This window comes from Phragmites australis, chromosome 16 (genome assembly GCF_958298935.1).
Source record: "Phragmites australis chromosome 16, lpPhrAust1.1, whole genome shotgun sequence".
In the NCBI taxonomy this organism is placed as follows: domain Eukaryota; kingdom Viridiplantae; phylum Streptophyta; class Magnoliopsida; order Poales; family Poaceae; genus Phragmites; species Phragmites australis.
In genome coordinates, this window is record NC_084936.1 from 25,411,129 (window position 1) to 25,430,512 (window position 19,384).

Consider the following 19,384-nt stretch of genomic DNA (forward strand, 5'->3'; position numbering starts at 1 on the left):
AAAAAAAATACTGAAGATAAGTTATCTAAACTCACTGAGGATAATTTTTTTCAATACAACTGAAAAAATCTTTGCTGGAAAAAGTTTGTTTATTTATCGGTTGAAGAAATAGCTAATGTGACCTCATGCAACACTAGTACTTTAGTACTGCAATACACTTCCTTCAAACGATTTGTGTTGAAAGATATAAATTTGGTTTGGCAACAATGATGAACAGAAAGAATGCAGTAACTGCAAAAAAACTAGGAAGGAAGGGGTGACTAACCTGCACGTCCTATAGTAGGACCCAGAGTTGTTGTTCTTGTTTCTTGTTCTTTTGAAAAGTAGATCGGTCAGTTAGGAACTTACAGGATCAAACCTACCTCTGTCCCGTGAAAGGCAAAATATGAGACCATAAAAGAGAACAAAAGGAAATTCATTCTGAATATTTACTCCGGCGAGCTGAATGCCAAATAAGCATATCACATATCAGCATGCTTTAATTTGCCAATCAGTTTTGAGACCATCTATACAATCTTGTAGGTTTATGTCGGATTAGCGGTTGATTGCAGGAGAAAGCAATGTGGGTTGTTCAAGTTTAGTTTTTGAATTTATGGGATAAGTTAAACTTCATCTTAGGTAGAAAGGTGCTTGCCTTGCTGTTTAGTCTAAACTGCATCTTTGTTAGTTAATGAAAAGGCTAATTGAACCAACTAAACCTACAAGGACAGGACCAAGCTAGAAGCAGGAGGGCATGATCAGCCACTAAACAAGTCAAATGCAGGTCATTTTCTCCTCTGCTCTCCCTTTTTGCATGGCTGTTCCTGTGTGTTGTCCTAAACTTGCATCATTTGTTGTCGGCAACAAGTTAAGGACATAGGATAAACGCACAAATCAGAGAGCTATGCCTATTAACCAAAGCTACTACTACTGACTTCTGATATTTCTATCTGATCGCCTGCCTGGTGAAGCTTCCTTGTTTGATGGGCTACTCATAAAAAGAAATCTTTTAGCATGCAGGTTATGTGTGACTAGTGACTACTTCTCCAAGATTCTTATGTCATCGATTCAATTTATATTATGCATCTAGGGTGATAAAGAACTGTAGCAATCGAACTCACCTCAACTGCTCGTTTCCTTGCTGATTTGGGTTTCTGGACATGCTGCAACTGCCAGAAAGGATTGCACAGTTGTATTTGCCTGGAGAAGAGAAGTTAACAGCTAAGAAATGCAGGCCGGCAGTGACAGAGAAGCTATGCTTTTATTCATTCCACTGGATTTTATAGTCAGTAATTCAGTATAAACCTCAACGACCTCTAAATTATGCAAGTTATGGACTCAAAGAAATATAACACAAGTGATCACTGACGCGGAGTGGAGTACGGTTTGATGCAAAACAAGAAAAATTAATTCAATGGAGGAGTTTGACAAAACAAAGACAAAATGGTTCATTTGATCTGAGTGAAGAACGGGCATCATGGATTGTGTCCAGAAATGTGAGATTTTCAAGATTTTCTGTGAGATAACAAACAGTAGTAGATAGCAGTTCTGTTATTTCTTTTATTTTTGCTGGTTTGTTTGCGAAAGCTGCAGAGACTAACATTTTCATCCATGAGCATTTGCTATGTGCTGATTAGGAGCTAGACAATTCAGAAGAACCCGGTTGTTGACTTCAGGTAAGGTGCTGCCCACATTGTTGGATCGTTCCGATTGCAATCTTTTGTGACATTGACAATGGACATGAACTAACATTCCCGTTTGTACAGATGACATATTTATCATAGGGTTCGTACCTACCACACATTATAATTTCGTGTTAACAATGCTGCACGTACATGCCAAAAATGACAGTGCTCTGGTGCATATAGTAAAGCTCAATCAGTGCATCAATGTGACTGTTATCAGAAGCAAAGTACTAGTGTTCCTGTGAATTCAACCAAACCAATGAACCGTGTTTCCGATAATGCAAGCTTTATTAATTCTTATTATCATAATAAAGAGATATAACCATATAAAAGTTTACGCTCGTCTCTGTATGATAGATGCACGCTGCTCAAAAGACAAATTAAAAAAAAAAGCAAACCACTCAATAGAAAAAGACAATTTCAACTGCAATGTTATAATTGACACAAGTGGCATTATGGAGGTAGGTGCATGATCCGAAACGTAGAACGCATCCGTGTCTGAGGAAGATAGCTCTTACCGCTTGCTCAATTTGTGTACATATCAAGTACGGAGCTAGTGTATATATAACCTGCAAAGGAGATAATTTTTTTCTTTTGTTAAAGATAATATCATTTCCGCATAGCTATATTGCCTAGCAAAACGCTGTTGCTCCAACCAAAATATGAGCTTTTAATCTTTTATTGATACCTCTAAGCCAATTTCCCATTATATAAGATACGTTGTGGGGCGGATAAATATCTGTAGCTATTTGGATGGTGAATCATACGAAATAAAAGAATTAGCACTTAAAAAAGAGGTGCTTAATTATCTTATTTTATAACAAAACCTATACTTCTAACTACCTTGTCATCTTCTTTTAACTAGATTATTCTTGTTACGAGAACTCGTTGTCGAATGCATGAGAGGAAAATTTTGATTTTCATGGGTACTTTAACTTTCATATATATTTATTTATATTTGGTCTGTCGATATATTTTAATGCCGTGTATAGGTATTTTACCGAGAATTGATCGTTTTTGATCAAATTTTAGTTAAATCCATCCCGTTCTTGTTTGATAATAACGATCTCAAGTTTTGTTAATAGGTCATTCCATACCAATAGCCTTGTACCTGTTAGGTTCCGACCGAACCTAATATTCCTATGAGGTGATTGAATCATTTGGACTACTGTTTTGCTTTATGCTGTACTATATTGTATAGGTTTGAATATTGATCCCTCAAAGATTAGCTCCCTAACCATATGTCTTCCAGAATCAAATTTGTGAGCTATCTTGGTAACTTAGTGTCACACCTTGTCTGCTGGCTCCTTCTATCTTATTGCCTTATGACACATTTAGTTAGTGCCTAACTTTGCCGCATTAAAACTTAGTTACGTCATAGATTTTTAATAAATATTTAGTTAACTGTTACAACTGTGACAAACTATACTTTGTTAGCTCCTGATCCACACATCATATATTTAGTTTTTTACTAACTTTGTCACACTTATAACTAAGAATTTATTAGTTATATTTAGCTAAAATTAAATATAATTACAATCTAAATAGACGCTTAGTATATCGCACCTGGCATGCAGCTCCAGTCTACTGCATCCCAGCGACCTGACCTCACCAAGACGCGGCTACGAGAAGAAAACACTCCGTGTCGCCTTGACCTCGCGCACTCGCTTTCTACGTACCGTGCTTACACGACTTCACGGTGAAATCTTTTTTTTGTCGGATACAGTGAAATCTTTATAGGTGCTTAATCTATGCATCAGATGGCACAACATGACAGCTCTGTATTTTTGTACTGTGAAGGAAGTGGTCCCGGTTGTGAACAAGAGTGTTCAGCAGCTCATCATGCTGGTAGGAAATAAATTGGAACATTGTTTAGTGGCATCGAAAGATCCTGCCGTTTAGAAATATGGAAAAATTATTATATATCTTAATTTGATCAACTTTAAATATATTATCAAAGATTGATTAACTTTAATACATATAATCAAATTTAAGTGTTAACGACTGATTTTTTTTTTTTTTTTTACCTTTTCACCCATGCCCTCTTCCATCTGAAGGCATGGCTCATTGGCTCCCTTCTCCCTTCTGTCCATTAGCCCTAGACGAGCTCCCAGGCATCCCATTCCTCCGTCGGTCTCCAACCAGATCTGCCATCGGCCGCACTCCCTCCAGATCCACCCCAACCCATCATCCTCTGCCCTCTGCATGTCCTCCTCTGTTGTCCTCACCAATCCGAGTATCACAATTTGGTGCATCGTGACAAGGAGGTTGATGGTGGATCAGGAGCAACGGATCGGGAGTAGCCTGCTGGGTTGGTGGCGCAGATCTGGAGCAGCGACTGCCAGAAGGGGAGCTCCTGTGAGGTGACAGCGATGGGAGAAACATCGGCAGCGGCTTCTATTATTCTCTCTCAAGCTTCATGCAATGATGATCCGCTGCAATGTCTAAGTCATCTCCGGGACTAATGTAACAATGTGTCTTTGGTTGGGGTCTGACGTTGCTCTCTTTGGCGACAATGGGAGTTTGGTAATACCAAGCGAAAGCGCAGTTCGGCGTTCTATTGATGCCAATGCCCGTGAAATCCTCGAGTGTCGTTCCCTTCTTAGAGGCGATGCTATGATATTCCTTGTTGATCTCGAGAGGGTCTTCGGGTGAAAACTCATTTTTGATGTCTCGGATTGCTCAACGGTATTGTCTTTGACGTCGTGCCCTCCTTGAAGGTGCCATATAGCTGAGGGCCATCCCCACGGGTTCGACTTCTTCTGTTTCGGGGCGTTGTAGATCATCACATGTTTAGTCTAGCTAGGTAGATGATCAAGAGTCAGGATCGTCTTTACGGTGCTCTAGATCTAGTTTAGTTAGGTAATTTGATCAGCTATGTCGTAGTTTTTTTTCGGTTTTTTCTTAGTTAACTGAACAATTCAGTTTGACGGGCTTTCTTTTTATTTAATAATAAGAAGCTCTCTTGCGGGTTGTTTAAAAAAATTCCAAAAAAAATCAGATGCTCGAGCGATTCAGGGATGGTAACTGAAAATAACTGAAGAGACCGGGTGCTGTTTTTTACACTGGGAGAAGCAACTGAGTAGAAGTATCTTTTCCGGACCATAAATCCGTAGTAGCCTTTACTCACGTCACACCTGCTAGTAATTTGATTTCTCATCTTCGGATCAACGGTCAGATTGTATTGGCGAGGTACACCGTACCAGAGCAGAGCAGGGCAGCGCACCTCCCGTTGATAAGCGCGTAGCCTGCCTCGTGCTGCCGCGTGCGTAGCCTGCCTCTGCCTGCATGTGGCCGCGGCACCGGCACTCCGGCAGGCGGACACGAGCGCACGGAAGGCCACATGCGTGACATGGTCGCATCTCCTCCGAGTACACCGCACCCAGCGCACGCAACGCCATCCCATCCTTCCCACAACACAAACGCTGCTGCTTATCCAATCGAAAAAGAAGTTCTTTATCCATTGACCTTTTGAACCGAAGAGTAGCGAGAACGAACGCTCTCAATCATCTGTAAGAAGGGAAGGAGAGGGATTAGCGAGAAAACCAGAAGCAAAACCAGGTAATCATGCGTCTGATTGGACCGGTGAATCCGAAGGGCCTTGCAAGATTGTGTAGGGCAGGCAGGGCACCGAACTTTGACGCAGGGAACAAGGAGGCAAGTTCCACTCACCTACCCCGGGATGACGCCCGCGAGCTAGCCGCCGGGCCCCCCGGCGCCTCCCGCCCGTCGGCCTCCGTCCGCCACGCTCGCCTCTGCACAAAAATTTACTCCTCGGCTCGCCCCGTCGCCTCCTCCTCGCCATGTGCACCTCTGCACCTGTAAGCGAGGCCGGACCAGCTCTGCCTGTGCGTCTGTCTGCATGCGCGCGACGGGCGTGCAGCCGTGCAGCAGGCAGCTGCGCAGCGTGATTGGCCGGCGTCACCAACAACGCGCGCCCAGCCGCAGGCAGGCGGCAGAGAGACCCACAGGCGCGCACGTGCCGGCGGACGGACGGATTGGACAAGCTGATTGACGCGACGGTCGCCACATGGCGGTGTCTGCCTGTGCCGCTGTGCATGCCATCGATCGGGGACGGGGACGGGGACAGGGCCAAGAACATTTCTACTGTACTCGATACAGTCTCTCTGATGCGCTGAACAGCTCGCCGGGTCACTGTGTCACCGATCACTTCGAGCTTGATCGATGGACGGATGGGTTGTTTTGTTTCTTCAGTGTGTCGTCGCCGTTTCAACTTGTGGACGCACCACAAGCATGCATGCCATGCAAGTCAGCTTGCGGATGGAGGACGATCGAGGCGCAGAACGAGCTTTTAGATAAGCCAGCCTTGTCAAATGTCAATCGAGCATGCTTGCCGTCGTTCTTGCTCTTCCGGGAAAGGATGCAGCGTACCAATGCTGCATGTTCGAATGACAGTCGAGCAGTTCAGGTTAAGCACATGATCGAAAGCTTTCTTCAGCGCTTGCATGCCTTGTTGCAAAACTCCCGTCGTTGGAAATGAAGTCCTGAAGATCCATCCTGCCACCAAGGAAGATACTACTACCACATAAACAAAAGGCCATTGGCATCGAATAATGCAGCACATGAGTCATGACACAACTCAGCTAGGCTTTAAGCATCATTGCATCCATGGCCATTTCTGAAACCTGCTAATGGTTGCTGCATACCAACAACTTTCTACTAGCCTCAACCAAACTGAACACTCCCAAATACTCTCTTCATCCATCCTTGCAGTTCGAGTTCCTTCTGCCTCTGCCTCGTTCTCACAAGCACAAGCCATAGATCAGTCTTGTGAACCTGTGTCACAACCATGAGCCAAGGCCACATGGGCCACACAAGGGAAAGGCCTGCCAAAACGCGTCGGAAACAGTCCTTCCTCTTCCTCCTCTGGGCTTGGTGACAAGACAGAGAACAAAATGGTTGGGAAAGTTATGAGAGACAGTTGGAAGGATAGGCTGTCTCTCCCATTTAAGGACGCTGCCGCCCTCTTGCAGGCACTCTCTCCTCCTCCCTTCCTGAGTCCTGACGCACCTCCCAACACAGGCACAGGGCCGCGCACACATACACACGCGCGCCCAGAAAAAACCTTGGCGTTTCTCGTGGTCCTACCCCCCCCCCCCCCGCATTCCCTCCCTTCTCCTGTGAAGAAGATGGCCGGGTGTCAGAGGCTTCAATGTTCTCAGGTTGTGGGTGTCCAAGAAGCACAGGCAAGGGCAAGAACAATGGCCTCTTCAGCCTTGCATTGATGAAAGCATAAATAAAGGGGAGCTAGCCGGCCAGTGTTCCTACTCCCAGCTCCCAGATAGTATTCATTCTCTCTCAAGCTCAGGCTCAAAGCTCCTCCCTGTCTAGCTTCTTTTTCTTTGCATTGTTATTCCCTTGGCTAGCTCTAGCCTTCTTTTTATTTTTCTTGTTTCTCCCTCTCCTAGTCTCCTGCCATGGAATCCTCCTCCCATATCACTGGGGATGATGGTGAGGGCTGCAACAGCAGCGAGTCTGGGTGGACAATGTACCTCGCCTCCCCCATGCATGGCGATGTAGGTGGCGGCAGTGGCAAAGGAAGTGGCAGTGAAGGAAGCAGTGTGGATGATGGCTATGGCTGCATCAGTGACAGGAGTAGAAGTGGCAAGAAGGCTTATGAAGATTATGCTGATGATGATTCCCTGGCCTCTGATGCTTCAACTGGACCAGCCAAAGTGAAGGCGCCTTCCCTGCAGGAAGACAGCAAGGAAGAAGATGAAGGCCATGTAAAGAACGGCGATGGCGGCGGCAAGGAGGAGGAAGAGAAGGAAGAAGGTGATGTACGTACCAAGTTCTCGACGAGCTCCCGCAAGAAAGCCGGCAAGGTTGAGAAAGGAGAAGGCAACTCCTCAAGGAGAGGTCACAGCAAGAGAGGCAGCTCTTCAAGGAGAAGCTTCTTCTTCTGGTAAACGACTAAATGTATTAGAATCACTGTACTATGATGTCTCATGCATCTTTCCGCCATTGCTTTGTTGAGCTCAAATCCTTGCTACGAGCATGCATGGAGATCAAAGGGAAGGCTGTTTTTGGTCCTTATTTTTGCCTTCCATAGTGTTCTCCCCTCGTTGACCACCCAAGTAGTAGGTTAGCACTGAACCGTTACCATGTAAATCTATTGTAACCTTTGGTTATTGTTCTTCGGTGCCCTGCTTTTAATGTTGCTTGCAGAACTTGCAATTTTCTCCTGTGTTCCTAGACATTAATGAACAGTTGAACACTGCTCTGACTCAGAACCTACATACTGCCAGATGCATTTGAGGATGCATCGAAGCATGGACATAATAGTAAACAGAAATAAGTTGAGCCACTTCAATTGCCTTCTACTTCCCCAGTATCTAGAATGTCAGGAATGTGTGTGCATATTCTGTTACTACAATATTATTCCGGAAAAAAAAGAGGGCACATGCACACATGCTATCTTATCTTTCTACCAAGATCACCATAACATCTCAGAAAAGAATATTCACCAACCAACACAACCTAAGTTCAAGTGTTCAACCCAAACATAAAGAAATAGGAACATGCATGTATCACAGGCGAACGTTGCTGCTTGTCTGCTACCACTAGCCTAGTAGCCTTGCAAGCCTTTCGCTTGCCAACTCACATTCCTGAGCACTGAGCTAAGCATATGCTGAGAGCAGGTGACCTTGGCTTGAGCTAATTTGCTGGGCATGGATGCCCATCACGTGGTAAATATATAACCATACAACTCATGCAGCATTAAGGCAGCAATTTGCTGCACATGCTCTGGACAGGGTGGAAATAATGATTCGTAGAAGCTCGGTGAAATGTAGGCTCGGTTAGGTTTGTGAATCAAACTAAAATAACGACTCAGCTCGGTTGCTAGCTTGAGCTGGCTCAGACTGGTTCGCGAGCCTGTCAGACCATTAGGCATCAATACAGCCTAGAAGCTTGAAAACAGCTCACACGCAAACAGGAAACACACGACAACAACTACTAAATTTATTTAGATATATTCATACATGAATCATAAAACACAGCTCAGACTCATACCAGGTAGCCTCAGACTTATTGCGATTTTGCAATCTTCATCAGTACACCCGACTATATACCTATATAGCTCCGCACTACATCCATCACAAGACCTAGCTATGAATAAATAGGACTCCAAATTAATAGAGCAAAAATATACTCACACTATCTACAAATAAACAGACTGATGCTGGAGTGTTGAACTACTAGACAAGACATACGAAAGTTCCATAACTCGGTTTGGCTCATGAGCTAGCTCAGCTTAGCTCGATTCACAAAACGAGCCAGCAGTATAGCTCAGGCTCGACTCGTTTGGATAATAAGCCGAGCTGAACTAAACCTCCACAAAGCTCGAGCTAGTTGGTGAGCCGTAAACTTTTTATTCAGTCCTAATACAGGCCAAGCTAATTAATAGCCATAAACAAACCAACAATAATGTAAGCTGGTTTATGTCCCTAAAACAGCCCCGTCCCACTTTTTTTTCTTGCTACACCAAACGAAAAAATGCCTCATGTTCTAGAAGAATATATGGAAAGAGTAGCATGAGTACAGCTAATGCATCACTTTTTGCACCAATCTGCTTGTATCATGTAGCAATGAGCTGCTATACTTTATACAGGAATTAAACAGCGTACGACTGCGTCTATTATAATATGTGGTGGCAACAACATGCCGCAATTAAGCCTCGCGCCAATGATTTGCGGTTACGATTGATAATAGAAACGTATAATGCTGGCCTGCGCAACAATAAAGTGCACAAGGGAGTCCAGCTATCACCTGCTGTTGATGTATGATTCTTTTCAATCCACAGCAGCAAGCGTCAGAAAGCAACTTTGGCATCGTTCAGATAATCATCCTCGCTGGGAATAATGCAGGCAAAGATACGCCTCTGAAATCTGTACGCTGAACAGCAAGGTGTGATCCCTGGAGGAGAAGCAACGAGACACATTTCAACAAGAGCTTGCAAGGTGTGATCCCTGGAAGAGAAGCAACAAGAAGCATTTCAGCAAGTGCTTGGCTTCAGGGACAGGATAAAAATGGAATTGTAGCTAGTCACACTGTAAGAATTTGACTGAAACAGTAGAGGCTAGGTAAAACAAAATTAGCATTGTTCAGATTTCGGACGAAACTGGAATCAAAGCTATATATATCTTGTGGAACCTACGGCAAAACTGCAATGCTTATATAAAAATATAATCCTTTGGTCTACTGTCGGATCATACCGCCAATAGTACTAAGTCTGGCTGCATGTTATTTGAACGGAAAGTAAAGGGAAACTCGATCACGGAACTGTTGATAATAAAATTTGGTATTTATAGTGATCATTGAGGTAATGATTGATTTAATATGTTACCAGTGATAAGTATATCTACCGATAAATAGTGCTCCGACCACTATAAATAGTACTCCGACTATAATAAATAGTACTTGACTAGATGAACAGTAACTCTGATCAGTGAACAATACTATATGACCACGACCAGTGACTATGATCAGTGGTTACAATTAGTGAGAGGATCATAGGAAAAGCTGATCGGATTCAAGTACATAGATAAGTTAAGCATGTAGTCGAATCCAAGAAGGTCGAGCTGTAATAAAAAATATATTTGAATAGATATATGAGAGTTTACGTGATCGATTAGAAAAGATATGTTAGTTATAAGAAGTTTGGATATCAAAAGACATAGTTAAATTATATCTGTAAGTCTTATTCGGTTTGAATTAGGAGTCCTGACCTCTTAGCCCTTTAAATATGAGAGGGACATGGCCGATTGAAAAGAGGAACCAATCGATCAAAACACAATCTATCTTTCGTTTTTATCTATTTTGCCTAACTTTTATAGTCATGTTCTCTCTTCTAATCTACATTGTTATCTGTTCTTGATCTCGATGATCAAGGACAAGTCGTCGGCCATCCACGCTCTGACATGGTCCCTCTTGAGCGTGGGTGACGATGAAGGTCCGATAACGTAGCGTCGCGACTGGAATATCTTGGGCGCTGCTCATCGGATTGTGCACATGAGGTACTTAGTGTTTGGTGTGACACCTTTTCACATCAACACACTTTTTGGCGACTCCGCTAGGGAATAAAGTTTTTCGGCTATCTCTTGATTAAATTCTAAAACCTAGGCATGTCTACTTTGGAAATTGACAAAGACAACATCATAATGGTGTCCTATGATGAGTCGTCGAAAGAAGCATGTTTGGCAATCAAAGTCAACTTGGAACAACGTCGGCAACAGTTGCTCTCATGCTATGTGAAGACTCGAGCAAGGTGTGTTCAAGAAAGAAGATTCTCCACCGCCTGTCAACCAAACCCCTAAGGTACCCACCAATGTAAGTGTTCAACCCTCTCCATCGCATGAAGAAGTTGCTTGATGATTAGTTGTTGGATGATTGATCAATCTGTTAATGAAACTATGGCTAATAGTGTTCAAAAGATAGTTGATGATACATTAGTTGAAAAGATTCGGCCTTTAGTTCTGCAAATTCAGGAAGAATAAAATCTGAAGAAAAAAAACCTTTTACTAGTAATGTTAGCACTCCAATTTTACCTACTATGGTTAATACATTAACTAGTGCTTCAATTCCTCATGATGGCCGGAATTATATGGGTAGTGTTGCACCTAATTATGTTCCTTCTTATACTATTAAAATTGATGTAACACAAAATCCATATCAAACACCATATGCTAGACATCATGCTTCTTCTTCGGCTCAAGCTTATAGAGCCGAAAGTTATCCCAATGTGCATACACCATACAAATCGTAGAATATAGTGTTCCGTCTATACCTCTACAATCATCGGGAATCCCTTATGGGCCGATACCAGAACAAACTTTTACCACACCACCTCCTATCACCTCTTATGTGCCGAATGTGTCCACACCACTACTTGAGCCAGTAGCTAATCCGATTACACCGGAATCATGCGGGAACAAGTAGCTACTGTATTAAGGGAACAATTCGGCTTAGATGTTAGAAGAAATGCTTGTGCATACCAAAAGTCATATCCCGAGCATTATGACATAATTTCATACCCCTATGGTTATAGAGTTCCTGATTTTGTAAAGTTTAATCAGGTGGATAATAGGATAATTAGGGAGCATGTAGGCCAATTTCTTGCACAATTAGGTGAAACTAGTTTCAATGATGTGCTAAAAATTAGACTATTTTCTTTGTCATTGTCTGGGATTGGTTTTACTTAGTTTACATCTCTTGTTCCTAATTCTGTACAAGTGTGGTCTCAGTTAGAAGAAAAAATCCATTAATATTTTTGTAGTGTTGATACTAAATTGAGGCTTTCAAATTTAACATCGGTTAAACAAAGATATAATGACCCAGCTACTGATTTATTAGAAGATTTAGAGATACAAATAACCGATGTTTCAAATTGACACTTTCTGAAAAAGATATAGCCAAATTAGCTTATTTAGGTTTGTTGTCACATCTTAGTAGAAGGCTATGAATTTTAGGATGTTAGTCAATTTTTGCAAAGAGCTCCGACACAAGAATACCGAGCTAAAGAATCTAGAAATTTTCAGAAATTATATGAGAAACCTAGAGTCGATCATCCTAATATTCATATGCTTCAGTACAAATATGAAAATTCAAACAGTGATGATGGCGATGTGTGTAGCCGAGTGAGCTTGGCCTTCTAAGTCTAAACCATTCATTTCCTCCGCTCTTAAGCCGATTCCTCCCAAAAATCGGCAGAAAGAAATTAAATGTACTTTTGATGTAGCAATGTGCGATAGAATTTTTGATTACTTACTACAAGAAAAACAGATTAAGCTATCTCATGGTCATGTGATTCCTCCATTTGGATATTAAACATTAATTTCTATATCTTAGCACCATCAAAGCACTTATATATCTTGCAAATCACAACATGTCTGATATTACATTTGCAGATAACTTACTAGCTTAAATAGCGCAGCTCTAACAACATCATTAGATGAGAGTCAAATAGGATATCCAAAGATCTCTTTATGTCACCAAATATCTAGGTTTTCTTATCAGAAAAATCAAGATATGACCATAGTAGGATATTCAGACATTGGCTATACAATTAATCCCTATAATATCAGATCAAAGACTAATTTCATAGTAATATATCATTCTTATAGGAGTCACCAAAACATATTTCAGAGGCTACTTCTCCTATCACTCTAAAATATCATATATATGTGTATGGTTTCACAGAATGATAAACCACATACAACTATAATGTGATATTGATTTCATTGAATCACTAATCACTATCTATGAAGATAATTCTGCATGTATTGCTCAAATACAAACAGGTTACATGAAGAACAATATAACAAAACATATTGCTCCTAAATTATTCTATCCTCATGGTGTGAGATAAATCTTGCAAACTAAATCATGTGATAATCTCGTATATTTATTCACTAAGTCCTTACCAACTTTTGTATTTTAAAAAATGTATTCACGGAATTGGTATATGACGATTACGAGATTTGCAAGGTTCACGAGGAGATGATCCCTAAATAATAGTCTATTTTTATTATATTGTCCTCTTTTTGTTTATGAGTTTTTCCTTTCCAAATTGTCATATAAAGTTTTTAATGAGACAATATCAATCTTATTTCTCATATTTTCTCAAAAGGTTTTCATAGGTTTCAATACGATCCATATATTATAATTATTATTCTCTAAGCTCACCAATAATTTTTCTATATAGGTTTCTCATATAAGCTTACAATAAGACAATAATCAATATACGTCATATCATTTTCTCCTTTTAGCTTCTCCTTGCATTTTCATATTGAGTTTTAATAGCATATCATTATATTATTTTCTCCTCATATTTTTCTATAAGGTTTTAAAAGAGTTTATAACTAAAATAATTGATTAAGGATGAGTATTATGAATAGACATATTTTAGATGTAAGTATATGAATAATTACCAAAAATTATCTATTGAAATAATGTGTCTCCCTAATAAACATATTATCTCATCATATCTATTCAATATATATAAATATATAAACATTCTTATCAACAATACAAGAATCACTCTCTTCTGTAGGTCAATCAATTTTATAGTGAGATACGAATGAACACACTCGGTAGGCTAAAATCCAAAAATAGACAACATACTCGACCGTATTTATTAAAATAGACAATATGTTGCTGTATTTACAAATTTAGTATTCATATTCGGCACCTAAAATACCGAATATCAACTGCCGAATATGATAACAATTCCATATTCGGCAGCTGAGGTGCCGAATACAGCGAATCCTATGTCAACTCCTGTTGCTATGAATAGTAACTTAATTAAATTTTGTTTTCACTCTCCTTCAAAACAATAGTCTTCTGTTACTTTAAATTTTTAGAACTTTTTGTACGTGTTCCATAATCCATGTGTAACCCATTTTAATTGGATTCACCAAAAAACCCTTTGTATATTTTAAACTAAAATTCTAAAAAAAACTACTTTATAACTTCTAACAATTGTTAGTGCTCAAATAATTTCCAAAAAATCGGGAAAATCCACTAATATTCTTCTTATGCGATGGAATAATTTCTAAAATTATTTTCAACCCCAGGTTATATGATAAAAAAATGAGTTCCTTTGTAATGCTCTATTTATATGTATTTTTATCATGTCATGTGATATTTTTCTTTTAATTCAATTTGAATTCAAACAAAATTCAACTAACTTATTATTTTTATCCTATTGATATGCTAACCTTTTAACTACATTTTTAAAGAATGGTGGGCGAGCTGGTGCGTCTTTTGAACGGTGCAAGCAGTAGTTACTTGAAGAGCAGAATGGTAACAAGAACGAGGAGGAGGCGTGCAAAGAGGTTATGAACTTGGAGCGTCTCCATGGACACTGCTGTAGAGGTGGTGCTCATGATCATGCCCACTATTTACGTGATGTTTGCCTAAGCGGCTAATCAATACAGTCGTGGTATTTCTATAGACTATGTAAGGAGGAAGAGTTATTTGTTTTGACTACTTTTAGTGTCATTTTAGACATATGTGTACGTAGTCAAATATTGAAAACTTACTATATATGTTATATTTATAAATATTCAGATGGAAACACAATAACTTATGCATAGATTTGCCATAAATTTACTTTCGTATCTGATATAATTATATTTTTTTATAAATATATTATACTAAAAATAGTAGTTAAATTGTATTTGCAAAACCATGTTACTGTTTAAAGTATCATATAATCATACTTTAAGCAACTACTGCTTGCACCGTTCAAGAGATGCACCAGCTCACCCACTATTTTTCAGAAATGTTATTAAAAGGTTAACATGTAAACGGGATAAAAATAATGAGATAGTTAAATTTTATTTAAATTCAAATTGAATTAAAAGAAGAATATCATATGAAATAATAAAAATGCATATAAATGGAGTATTATAAAGTAACTCACTTTTTTATCATATAGCCTAGGGTCGGAAATAATTTTAGAAATTAGCCCATCACATAAAAAGAATATTAGTGAATTTTTTCAAAGTTTTGGGAATTTATTCGAGGCACTAATAATTGTTAGAAATTATAAAAGTAGCTTTTTTGATAATTTTAGTTTAAAATATACAAAGGATTATTTGGTGAATCTAGTTAAAATGAGTTGCCTATAAATTATGAAATACGTAAAAAAATTAAAAATTTTAGAGTAACAGAATACTACCGTTTTGAAAGAGAGTGGAAACAAAATTTAATCAACGCGGCTACTGTTTATGGCAATTAGAGTTGACGGAGAGCTAGCTGTATTCGGCACCTCATATGCACTGTTCACTATTTTCGGCACATGAGATGCCGAATATCAACTCTCAGGTGTCGAATATGATGAACAGAACATTATTCGGCTGTTAAAGTGTCAAATATGATACTGTTCACTATTTTTAATAAATAAGGTGTCAATTACGAATATGAAATTTGTATATATTATAACATATTATCTATTTTGAAAAATAGATCGAGTATATTGTCTACCTTTATATTTTTGCTCGCTCGGTACGGAACGCTTTCGTTTTGCAGTGCTTTTGCTGCAAATATTAAAATGAACTGTCCGGATCGAATTCCACGGTACGAACTTCCACGCAAGATTGACACTGCTCGCTTTCATCGGTCATCGGTCAGCACCATTCTTCCAATGTCGTCCTCCCCGTGGTCTCCCGTCGCCGGAGCTCCGCCGCGAGCAGCACCGGCCGCGGTTTCCAGCGCGGCGCGGGAGCGTCACCCCGTCGAGGTACCACCTCCATCCCTCTCCGCTTTCAAGTCACTGTCTCCATTCATCTCGCGCTCAGTTCACCGAACCACCTAGGGTTCCCGATCTCTCCCCGCGCAGGAGGAAGGGTCCGCCGCCGCCGCGCAGGAGGCCACCAGGGCTCGGCTTCCGTCGGAGGACCGCTGCTCGTAATGCCCTCTCACCTGCCTCTTCTCTCTCATGCTCTGTGTTTGTGCAATTGTCGCCAAGAGTGCTGAATCAATAACCGGTTTTGGGTTTAGGAATTAAGCGCATTGTCAATTTGTCATATGTTGTCTTTGCTAGAATGGTTTCCTGGAACCTTTTGGAGATAAGCAATCTCCAGGACCACATTGCTAGTTTGCTAGGGCCACCTACATGCGCTTATTTGTGCGCACACTTCTGCCCGATTGTGGGTGCTTAGTGCGAACTGACCAGAATGGTTCGTAACGTGCATGAATGTTGTGAGATGATTTTGGTCTTGAGGTTTCTTAGTCGAGTTTCCTCGTAGATCAGAGTGTGAGAAACTAGACTGCGGAGGTTCAGGACGGCAGGACCAATGTGTCCAAATTTTTCTTGTGAGATAAGGGCCCTACTGGCATAAAAACTATTTCTTCTACTGTGGATAAACTGGCCACAGGAAGGTTGACGAATGAGTATTAGCAATTTTTAACTGGCGACAATATAGTTGGCTGTTAATCAAGAATGCTTCCATAGTATTTCTTTCATCTTTCTGGTTTGACAATTCGGCTTTGACATCTCATTAAATATATACATCTCAGGAATTCATACACCCTACTCAAGTCTTCATTAGTAGAGACCAAGAATTGTATTGGATATATGATGATATTGCATAGCATAGATGTAAGACACGTTAAGCCTCTTTTTTACTGACTCCATGCTGTTTATATCAACAGTCATATTAGTCCACGCAGGACTACTAAAAAAACTTGTAGCCCATGGAAGACAACTCTATTCATATTTTTCAACCTAATTCTTATTTTGCTATTTATATTGCTGCATTTTCTCCATAATAACAGACCTTTACATAGTGATTTTAAATGAAAATACTTCTTCTCAATAATTCTTTTGGATTTTTTATACAACCTCTTTTTTTATCTAATGACTTCAATTGTGAACTTGTGTATTCCACGTGTCGAGTTAAGCTGCTACTTGGTCACTGTGAAAAATCATGAAATCCTAAACGTTCTTTTTATTACCTGCATAGAGAGGTAAACACCCAGGAGCATGGAGAGAAAATCAACAAATATCAGGTTGTGCTTGCAGCACGTTTGAAAGCCAAATATTTTTCTAGCGAGACTTTCGAGAAAGGTAATTTATAACAACTGAATGACCTGGTAAATTATGGTGAACGGTTATTTTGCTTCAGACAATATAATCTCTGTCTGGTTATGTTAGCTGGCATTTTCTGTTGAGATGAAGTTGACCATCTTTCAAAATTTGTTACTCTCGAATTAAGAAGTCGACTTAATGAATTAAAATGAAATTCAATTCATCACTTATATTTCTCGTCACCCCATATCAGTAAGTACAAGCGAAAGTTCTGCTAAAATTTATGAATCGTATGTTTCTGAGGCTAGTTTGTATCATATAAAGAAGCCAAGGAATCCAGGGGAGAAAGAGACATCAGGGGAGGACATTTCAATTTACAACAAATATAATATGAGTTGGTTGCTTTGAATTTCAAAACCTTTCATCAATCTCGAGGCACATTTGACGGTGTTGATATTGCATGTTCCAACATATATATGTCAAATAATCATTCTCCTAATCTGAATCAAGATTATGGCCTAAAGATGCAAGTTGACAAACTAATGATATGCAGACTGAAATCCATTATGTGCTTAGTGGCCAAGCATAACATTCCTAAAACTGCAGAATGCTGATCTGCTATAACATGAGTCTCTGGATCGCACATTGTTAACTGATCAATCATCCAAAGCCTTAATGTTGTATATAAATTGTGGTCTCATTAGAAATATGAATTTCTCATACCTTCCTTACTTTGTACAAACAAGAGAACAAGCGTGATAGCCAAGTTTACTTTTTTTTATTTTCTGTTTGATTAGTTGACTGCAAATGGTATGTCTGTACTGGCAATGTAGCTGTATGTGTATTTCTTATTTTGGCTTTGCTGTTTTCACCATCCTATGAACAGGAGATGTGTTTGAAGAAATTGCTATCCAGTCTGAGACCATTCACTTAAGCAGGTGCAGTTCTCTCTGTTTTTTTTTTTTTACATTACTACTCTGACTTCCATTGCAGCAATCATTTGCCTTTTGATCCTCAGGTGGCCGTTTACAAGGTTATTTTCAGACCCAGTAAAACTTTGCCAAGAAATAAGCTATGCTGAGAAGGGCATTTGTCCATCTCTGGCTGGTGAAGACATGCCGAAGAAATAAGCACATCATTTAGCTGCAGACATATCTTAACACCTCGCTAGTGAAGCTTATCCACCAAGACCACCTGATGGATAAAAAAAGAACCGGGTAGTTTACATCCCTAACTTCTATCTGTTTTCCTTGAAGCAAGTGACCTGAAGCATGTAAATTATCAACATGCCCAAATTAACTTTAGAATGTTTTCAACCAAAGCAGCTGATTTTCATTTGTAGACATGTTAGGAAGTATACTGAGACCTGTTACCTGTAACTCTATGGGAAGTATACTGGTATTGATATTATTCCTCCACGTGGGTGTTTCAACTTTTTACCTGCTATGGGTGTCATATCCATAATCTTTGCATATTTTCCGATTCCTTTTCTCCTGAATGCTGTAAATTGTAGGTCCCTAGCATCTTGTCGCCTAATATTCTGTTTGCAGTACCAACATCCCACCACTTCCAATGCCAATTATTTCAATGCATCTGCATCATACATGGCAAGCTACAGCTTGCAGTCTCCATGTGCCCCTGGAATTATGATGAGCAGATGGATGAACACACCTGAACTGCTGACATTCTTATCTTCATGCAACTGTACCTGCTGCTGGTAAGTTGGCTCCTGAGAGGGGCAGTTTGTTTAAGTGCTCTTGCCTCATGTACTTTCCAGTTGTTTCTTCCTGCTATAAGGAAAGCTCCATTGCCACCACCGTGAGACATTGCATGGTGCATTGGTGCTTGTTCCACCGTGCTGGGTGTAAGCCAGGGCCCCTGCTCTTTTAATCACTGTTGCTTGGGCCCTGTGATGTGAGCATCTCACGGTGGTGGTCGCCTTTCTCCCCTGTGTTCACACGTACCCTTGGACATGCTTGAGCTGATACCGCACTTACACTCGCAATGCGTCCTCAGGCTATGTTTTGTTCTGCTTTGTTGTTCTGCATTTTTCTCAGTGTTAGTGCACTGGTGCTGCTCCAATTCTGAGCCACACAATTGTGCAGTTAAGATATATTTCCTCATTTGTGGTTAAGTGTAATCTTCATACTCTGCCAAGAGTTTC

General features: G+C 40.2%; 2 protein-coding genes across 4 annotated transcripts; both read left to right on the forward strand.

Annotated features, from left to right (window-relative positions):
• Positions 1–6,559: 6,559 nt before the first annotated feature.
• LOC133896154 (protein SOB FIVE-LIKE 4-like) lies at positions 6,560–7,840 on the forward strand. Its single transcript, XM_062336675.1, has one exon. The coding sequence runs from the start codon at positions 7,103–7,105 to the stop codon at positions 7,592–7,594; it is 492 nt and encodes a 163-aa protein (XP_062192659.1). The 5' UTR covers positions 6,560–7,102; the 3' UTR covers positions 7,595–7,840.
• A 7,928-nt stretch (positions 7,841–15,768) lies between these two features.
• LOC133895785 (uncharacterized) lies at positions 15,769–18,887 on the forward strand. 3 transcript variants are annotated; one of them, XM_062336296.1, is made up of 5 exons: positions 15,769–15,930; positions 16,006–16,097; positions 17,156–17,259; positions 18,107–18,158; positions 18,239–18,887. In XM_062336296.1, the coding sequence occupies exons 1-5, from the start codon at positions 15,835–15,837 to the stop codon at positions 18,348–18,350; spliced, it is 456 nt and encodes a 151-aa protein (XP_062192280.1). In that variant the 5' UTR covers positions 15,769–15,834; the 3' UTR covers positions 18,351–18,887. The 3 variants fall into 3 exon arrangements, with proteins under 3 accessions (XP_062192280.1, XP_062192281.1, XP_062192282.1); XM_062336297.1 differs by having other exon boundaries at positions 16,030–16,097; positions 18,239–18,880; XM_062336298.1 differs by having other exon boundaries at positions 18,214–18,349.
• The last annotated feature ends 497 nt before the right edge of the window (positions 18,888–19,384 follow it).